The 8,775-nt window shown below is 42.7% G+C and overlaps 1 protein-coding gene across 1 annotated transcript; it reads left to right on the plus strand.

The window, feature by feature from the left end:
- Nucleotides 1-1,592: 1,592 nt before the first annotated feature.
- On the plus strand, nt 1,593-7,689 carry LOC311009737 (ETS translocation variant 5-like). Its single transcript, XM_084004084.1, has 13 exons — nt 1,593-1,698; nt 3,306-3,371; nt 3,458-3,542; nt 3,629-3,676; nt 3,794-3,844; nt 4,593-4,701; nt 4,793-4,978; nt 5,073-5,335; nt 5,447-5,497; nt 5,587-5,655; nt 5,755-5,906; nt 5,990-6,091; nt 6,211-7,689. The coding sequence occupies exons 2-13, from the start codon at nt 3,324-3,326 to the stop codon at nt 6,442-6,444; spliced, it is 1,398 nt and encodes a 465-aa protein (XP_083860210.1). The 5' UTR covers nt 1,593-1,698; nt 3,306-3,323; the 3' UTR covers nt 6,445-7,689.
- The last annotated feature ends 1,086 nt before the right edge of the window (nt 7,690-8,775 follow it).

Raw genomic sequence — 8,775 nt, forward strand, 5'->3', positions numbered from 1 at the left:
CAGACGTTGCAAATCAGTAACAGCTGCTGAGCTCAGCTGATTTTTGAACTGGAACTTTTATCACACACACACACACACACACACACAGATCGTTTCTGGTATCCTCGTGATGCTGATCGAGCACTTTCAAAGAACACAAACAATCTCTGAACCCTGCAAAAAGAAAAAAAAACTGAACCGGTCGCTCAGTCTGAAATCATAAAAAGAGAGTTTCTTTGGGGAAGCTTCCAGTGTAAATGATCTGCAATAAATCTGCAACAAATCGATGATTTATTTGATTTAACTTGTTCAGAGATGCAGATGCAGCATTCACCCTTAATCCAGCAAAATCAAGCTTCTGAATGGTCAAATATAGTCTCAAAACCATGCATACCTTTGTGTCTGCAGAATATTCTTTAACGTGCATGAGGGAGATGGAGAGGAGAAGAACAGTTTTCATAATTTTACGTGCATAGAATAAAAAAACATCAGCCATAGTGTGATCATGTTTTTCAAAAACAACATCCAATAAGGAGCAGTACATTGCACCTTTTGTGTACATTTCTGATGCCATTTTTGTGTCACATTTTCAAGAACCACCAGTTCTCCACGAAGCACCGCATGAAAACGCCAACGCCGGCCCACAAATACACTAAATAACAGACTTAATGCATAATCAGGTGGCATGCTTGTAATCTCTCCGCTGCTGAATGAAGTGGAAAGAGATGAAAGTGGAGTTTAAAAAGTGGAGAAAGTGCTCTGCCACCCACTGAGATGAATGCACTTTGAAGCAAGTCATGTGTGATGCAGGATTTAATCTTTCAAACGGCCAAGCTGCTCGTGAGTCTCTGGTGGCTTGTGACAGCTTGGAGAAAGTGCACGGTTCTATAGGAAGGTGACATGCAGTCATTGGCTTATTATGATCTCACCAAACTTCCACGAATAAATTCATCTTATTTAGATAAATAATTATTAAATATGTAATGCCAGAACATGGTGAACAATGCACATTGAACCTGAGGTAGGTAGAACTTGATAATGTTTGGCTTTTTTGCTTGATACATGACTGAAATTATCAGAAGAGTTCATGATTACATTTTTAAAAACGATCAATGGATCTTATGTAATTATGCCAAACCATATTTGCTAGTACATGTTTGGTAAACTATGACCAATCAGACATATGTTTTTCTTAATATTTGACATTAATAACTAGAAGGTGGAAGATATTAGTGCATTTATGAGGCATATTCTCAAATAAAATAATAATTATGACATTAATAATGCATTAGATAAGCCTTTTCACTTATTTATTGCTATTTTAAGATTATTTTATTATTAACCTTTTTTGTTGTTTGTGTTAATTTAGACCTGAGAAGTTTATATAAAATATTTATATACTTATTTATTTACCTACTTAATGGAATGGCAGCGCTGGCCCTTTAAGAGAGCTGTGGAGCCATGAATGAAATGCAGCCATTCATAAAAATAAAAAAAAAACCCACAACGGACGGACGTCAGAGCAGTCTCGAAGCCAATTGGCTCGCCCTCTGACTGAACTGCGTTCTGGCCAATGGCAGGGCGGCAGCGGGCTCTGGGTTGGATCCAGCAATCAGAGCGCTTCATTGAGAAAAATCCACAGCCACAGTTTTAGTCGAGGAGCTGCAGGGGATGTAGGCGAGGAAATCTACGTTTTACACGAGAAACTTCACGTATCAAGTGAGTCCTGCATCATTGTTGTTCGACTTTATGAAAGACTAGCGCAGTTGCGTGTTTTTTGTGTGTGTTTTTTTTCTCTCTCGTCACAACAACCACGTCGTCGCTGTTTGTTTCTGCTGGCTGTGATATGGGTTAAGAGAGGCGAACGCCATTTTCTGAAAATCAAAGGCAACGTCGCGTCCATTTCCCCTCCACATCTGTCAGCTCTGCGGAGCGGCGGTTCCGTCTGCAGCAGCTGTCTTCGTGGCCTGTTAGCATCGTGACTATTTCTCTGTGGTGAATTTATCAATGGTGAGCTGCCCCCCCCCCCCCCCCCCCCCCCTCTCACCCGCAACCCCCCCGCGCGGATCAAGTTTCACTTCATTGAGGAAAAACAAGGAGCTCCCACGATACGCTGGTCTCTCCTGTGCGTCACGCCGAACTCCATTCACAAATCTCCTGTTTTCGTTTTCCCGTGGATGGTCAACCACGACGGGTTGAAAACACCACAATTACCAGTCCTATCATTTGATGTTGTGTAGATGTTACGGCGTATTAACCAAAACTTCAGGCACAACTTTTCCCGCTAGTTAATATCGCGATACTCCGCGGGGAAAAAACAGTTGTGGAGAAAGGTGTTGTTTACCTACGGAAGCCCGCTGCATTCATAAAAGGTAAAATGAGGAGACATGAGACCCTTTGTGTTAATTAATATACCTGTTTCCAGTAATGAGTACATTAAATTACAATAGTTAAGTAAAAAACTTTGTTTACAAGTTAATATTCAATATTTTAGGATTAAGGACATAAAAATATACTTAATGTGCCAAAAGTAAAAGTACTCATTATGCAGGATGGCTCACTTCATAATACTAGGTATTATTATAGTATAGATGGTGTAGTTTTATTTATGTAGCTGTTTGTTGATAATATTTGTGTCTTAATAATCTCAATCAGTTAAGTAAAATTTATAGTGTTTATAGTACATGTATAGTTACTTTCCATGCTAACGGCTGCCTTGTAAAGTTACTAACTTAAGGTATAAACACACAGAATCTGAACTTAAAGTAATTACATAAATTTTACATAATAACAAAAATCCAAACAATAAATTGACCATAGATGTTCTGACCCTGAGAACAGTATGTGTGAAAATCTGGACTCGACCACATCGTACAGTGATCATCACCACCGTCTAAAAACCTGTGTAGAATTCACACACATTAGTCGTCCAGTCATGTTCAATGTGGAACTACCTTTTTAATCTTCTTCCCAAAATTTGATCAATTTATTCTTCAGCGGTCTGGAAGAGCACCGTTTGACAAGGATTTCCTCGAACCACGTTAATGATTAGCGACGCCTCCTCTGATGTCGGTGCAAGCCGCTTTTTTACTTGTTTATCTGTTTATTCAATCGGCTTGAAGCGGAGCTCCTCCTGCCGCCTGGATTCAATCCAGATCGAACTTCCAGGAGGTTGCATAACAACCGGCCTTTTATAGCCTCTGTAAAGCTGCTGTGAGGTCATGGAGGTTAGAAAAAAAACGCAGGTGGAGTAGTAGTCTCCTGTGTATTAGATATCTATCTGAAAGTATTAATGTACCCCCCCCCCATCTCTCTGCTTGTCCCAGGGTGAAGACTCCTGCAGCATGGACGGCTTTTATGACCAGCAGGTCCCGTTTGTGGTCCCTGAGAACGTGAGTTCATCATCCAGCACGAGCAAATCCATGACTGATTACATTCAGCTTTACAATTAATGTTTGTTTTTTTATTAAACCCTTAGAAATGTCAGGTAGGCGGAGTGGAGAGATGCCTCAGCGACCGGAAAAGGAAGTTTATGGACACGGAGTTGGCTCAGGACACAGAAGGTAGGATCCAAAGGAGCGAGACGTGGTCTGTTGACATGTTAATTATTGCTCCGCCTTTTTTGATTTTCTTCATGAATCCCTTGCAGAGCTCTTTCAAGACCTGATCCAGCTCCAGGAGATATGGATCGCAGAAGGTGAGACCGTGATTTAAAGCAGTGTTGCCGCGCCCTTCCACGGGGACTATAAAGTCTTAATTGCAGAACTGTATTTTGTGAAAGTCTTTTAATATCCTGTCTTTTCCCCTCTGACAGCTCAGGTTCCTGACGACGAGCAGTTTGTCCCAGATTTCCAGTCCAACAAGCGTGAGTGGCTGCTTCTCCTCTCATATTTATAGAGTGTTTGTGCTCTTTATATGCCCCGATGTCTGACTAAAGCCTACTACGGCTGTCGGATAAATGTAGTGGATTAAAAAAATCCTCCTTGTTGTAGGTTATTCTTGTTGCAAATACAACTTTGTTTACAGTTTGTACTGGCAGCACAGCAGTGGGTATGTGCCAGTTCGATGATGATGATGAGGGAAATATTGATGTTACAGATAAGGCCTGATTGTGGGGAAATGGTGCGCTTAGTGCTGCTGCCAAACACGTACTGCATGTTTTTATTGCTGAGCGACTGCCGGTCCTGACAATAAATCTGACAGCGATTGCGTTGCCGACGGAAACGTGGTGCAGATTTCAGGAAGGCTGCGATCAGATAGGAGGCTCTCAGATGTGAAAGCATTGTTCATCCATCGTTTTTACAGCCGACAGTGTCGCGTGGCATTAAATGTTTGTCACAAAGGAGCCGTCAGAGGCTGCTTATCTTTTTTTTCATTTAATTAATTTGACCTGTTTATGTAGTTGATCCTCTTAACTTGTAAGTTATTTCACGTTTGAACTTTTTTGTACCCTTATTTTCAGTTTATTGCAATCTGCAGCGGCGCCACTAGGTGTCACCAAATCGCACACAAAACCCTGTGAAATCAGAAAATTGAATCACAGTGAACATAGTTTACCTACGCTGTATTGTGGTGACACCATTAGCTTTAATGTAATCTCTTCATGCTTGCAGTGATGTTTCATGGAGCTCCTGTCAGCAAAGTGAAGAGCGAGCCCTGTCCCAGTAAAGACCCGTCTCCCTGCAGAACGCCTCACGCTGACATGTGCCTTTACAGCTACAGGTATAAAAACAAACGTGCTGTCGGATCATGTTTGTATCAGCCGCTCACTGTGAGGTGTAATACCCATGTGCTTCCTGTTTTCCCTCCTCAGTGCCTGTGACAACACGCCTGCTGGACCTCCACCCGTACAGAGGCAGCTACAACCTTTGGCCCCCCAGCTGGCCAGCAGCTGCCCCTCCCACCTTCACAACCTCCCACAGGCCAACCAGAGCCGGCCGTTTGCTCTGCCGCATCCCTCCGTCGGCTGCCCCGGCTCGTCTCTCAGCTCAGAACAAAGGTGAGCAGTGATTCAAACTACTGCTGTGATTTAAGCTGGAACCAAAGTCGGTTCAAATCCTCAAACCTGCTCTGGGGTTTCTTCCACGCTCCAGGTTTCAGCGGCAGCTGTCGGAACCCTGCTTGTCCTTCCTCCCTCGGGAGAAACCGGCGAACGCGCCGTACCAACCCTCGGGACGCGACGGGCGGCCGCTGTACCAGCGCCACCTCTCCGAGCCGCTGGTCCCCCACAGCCCCCGAGGGTTCAAACAGGAGCTGGTGGACCCACAATACCCAGAACCAGGTCTGGCCCGGCCCCAGACTGCCTTCAACCATGTCACCATCAAACAAGAGCCGAGAGACTACGGCTTTGACTCAGGTATAATCTTCTTCCTGTCTTGCTACATGTGTTAATAAATCTACATATCTTTAATATTTAATCACTTCACCTGCATCATGTAAAAACTGGTCGTCACTTTGTGTCTTCCAGAGGTTCAAACCTGCCGCTCGTCTTCAGCCTTGTACCAGAACAACGGCGTCGGTGAGTTTGTGTAACTTTTGTCACAGTGTTTGTACCTGCAGGGTTATGTTCACTTTTATTCTGATATTATTTAATTTTTGGCCCGACAGGTCTTGGTCATGACAGAGAGCAACATTTGTACTATGACGACACTTGTGTTGTGCCAGAAAGACTGGAAGGTGAGGTGGAGAACTTTAAATTCTGGTTATATAGTATTTAAGTGACATAAGAAGTGATGAGAGTTGCGCTCACCGTGTCCCGCTTGTCTCCGTTTGCAGGTAAAGTGAAGCAGGAGGGTTTGCCGTACCAGCGCCGCGGCTCCCTGCAGCTCTGGCAGTTCCTGCTCACGCTGCTGGACAACCCGGCCAACGCACACCTGATCGTCTGGACGGGACGCAACATGGAGTTCAAACTCATCGACCCCGAGGAGGTAAGTGTGTAAAGCGGCTGCTTGCTTTGTGGGTCCTTCAGGATTGTATCATATTTAATAAAAAGACAATCTTCTGTGTTCAGGTGGCTCGGCTCTGGGGCCTCCAGAAGAACCGACCGGCCATGAACTACGACAAGCTGAGCCGCTCGCTGAGGTACTACTACGAGAAAGGCATCATGCAGAAGGTAAAGGCAGGTTTCACATTTTACCTGTTTACGGGTCAAACTGGGCATCGTAGTTCATGTAAACGCCATCGAGGAACGCCGTTCATTTTTCTCTCCCCTCCGATCGGCTCGCCCTGCAGGTGGCCGGGGAAAGGTACGTCTACAAGTTCGTGTGCAACCCCGAGGCGCTCTTCTCCATGGCGTTCCCCGACAACCAGAGGCCGAATCTGAAGGCCGACCCGGACGCCGCGCCGCCCCCCAGCGAGGAGGACGCCCTCCCCCAGCCCAGCTACGAGGAGGAGGGTCCGTACCTGGCGGATGGAGGGGAGCAGTGCATCCAGGGGTTGGCTTTCCCCGACAGCTACCCGTACTAGACTCCGCCTCCTGGCCGCTACAGGAAACGGGAGATATTTCACAGGAGGAACCTCAATTACTGAGCAGTGTTTGAGACTTTCACGTATGTCACAGAAATGCCAAAATGCAAATCTAACCAATCCAAACTATCGCAGTTCTAATCTGATTTTATTTTTTTGTTGGGTTAGGACCACTGGTTACAAAAACAATTTGTAATATTTAGAGATAAATTAATATTACCCCCAAAAAAGTCACAGCATTTCAAGACACGGTTGAAATTTATGAGAAAATGTCATAATATGATGAGGAAAAGTCGATTTGAGGAGAAAAGGTAAAAAAAAAGTGCTGCAGAAGATCACAGCGTTTTAAGATGAAGTTGTAATCTTATTAAACAAGATGTCACCAGTTCAAGTTTCACAAGAACAATCATTTGAAATACAAATGTTTGTAAATGTATAATTTGACTCAAAAATGGCGACTTCATTCTCAAAATATTCCAGATTTTTATGATTTTACACTCATGCAATTATGACTTTTTCTTCCTCTTCAATATTTCAACTTTACGCTCCATATCACAGATGTTTTCCACCGTCACAGTGAACATACAACGCACTTCCTTTGTAGCAAGGCTGTTGTCTCGATACGTGAACTCTGGGATCTGTATTTCAACCAAAACGTATCTTAAGACCACGGCGATCCTTTTACTAGTTAAATGACTTCTAACTGCTTTTTTTGGGGGAGGGGTAAACCTTATACTGCTTGAAAGGGACACGCTTGTATTTTCCAGATGTTATAGTCCTCCTATAATCATGTATATTGAAATGTCCTTTGTGTCTTTCTTGTTTTCAAAGCTAATATTTTTGGCATTATATGGTAATTTTTTATGACAAACCGTTTTATGACAAAAGGTACTGGTACTATTTTTCTGTAATACTGCCACTGTGATGCAAAAAAATAAGCCTTGGACTTTCTTACAAACCGGCTCACCACTTATTGTACCCGAGATAGTTTTCTGCATTTTGTATATTTGATTTGCTTTCATGTGTAGAAAAGGTGTATAGTTATATATGAATATATTTTTGCAAAAAGGCTGCGTTTGCTTGACGTTGTTTTATGAGCTGCCAAGTATCGCCTGCTAATGTATTGCATCGATCCCGGCCTCTCCAAGAAGGAAGGATACTGACACTGGTGTGACGTCTACCCTCAGATACTGTATGTGTGCCTTCTGTCGATCTTTACTGATATAATAAACTATTTTACTCTTTTTTTCTCTTTCCGCCTCACTGTGGATTGTTCAAAAATAATACTCACAGCAGTTATTCAGATAATTTAGACAGGTGTTTGTGATGATAATTAAATCCTCATTAGAGGTTGAGACCAGCAACATCATGCATCTTATTAAAAACAACAATAAAACTGAATTTAAAGATACGGTTTTATGCTCAACTGTAGTTTAAAGTTCCAGCTAGGTGGTGTCTTGGTTCATAGTGCAGGGGAATGTGGATGATGTGACCCTGGTCTCATTTTTATAACATTTGAAGAATTTTGTCAACTGACTTTTTTTTATTAAATTAAAACTGTAGCTGTAAAATATTATATTCAAATGCATTCAATATATTTATTTTGTCCTGTTTAACTGTCAACTTTCAGCATTTCTTATTACATTTTAACATGAATTAATTATTTGATTTATTATTAATTTATAACACCACTGTATTATTTACAGATTTTTTTTTTTTTTTACACACAAAATAATTGAAAATCTGGAAATAAAATATTGTTCATTACTTCTTCTTTTTACAGTTTTATTTATAACTGATTTCGATCTTTGGCAATGACCTCACTGACGAAGGAGTTCGCGTCACTTCGCCGCCGCGCGACCTCACTTGTGCCGGAGAGGCGAACTCACCCGGAAACAACAACACCGACGCACTTATCGACTCTTTACGAAGCCCCTTAGTGACCACACGCGGGCCGAGAGGCAAACTGAGAGACTCTGGAGGAAAAACAACAGAAAGAACTCGAGTTTTATGTAAGTCAGAGGCTTAAACCGCCACACAAACACGTAGTCACGTCCGGCTAGCTTACAGCTACCGCATGCTAACGTCTGTTGTTGTTCGAGGCGAATAAACAAACGGCCAAATGCAGGCGAAGATTAACGATTATGACGAGGTCTTTGCTATTGCTTTTTTAAATATCTTTTATTTCTTTAGTTTACTAACTTTACTGTTGCGATTGGTAATCAACACCACCATAATCAACGATGGGCACGCCCTTACAAACGACCAATCAGGAGGAAGGAAAAACAAGATGGCGGAGGATAAGTACCAGGGCAACAGCTAATAATCACA

Source organism: Eutrigla gurnardus, assembly GCF_963514095.1.
Source record: "Eutrigla gurnardus genome assembly, chromosome: 24".
Lineage (NCBI taxonomy): Eukaryota > Metazoa > Chordata > Actinopteri > Perciformes > Triglidae > Eutrigla > Eutrigla gurnardus.

Excerpts from the sequence above, each read along its gene's own strand:
- LOC311009737 (XM_084004084.1), top strand. The coding sequence starts at position 3,324 with ATGGACGGCTTTTATGACCAGCAGGTCCCGTTTGTGGTCCCTGAGAAC. Across the intron at positions 3,677-3,793 it reads GGAGATATGGATCGCAGAAG|CTCAGGTTCCTGACGACGAG; the intron begins GTGAGACCGTGA and ends CCCCTCTGACAG. Across the intron at positions 3,845-4,592 it reads AGATTTCCAGTCCAACAAGC|TGATGTTTCATGGAGCTCCT; the intron begins GTGAGTGGCTGC and ends TCATGCTTGCAG.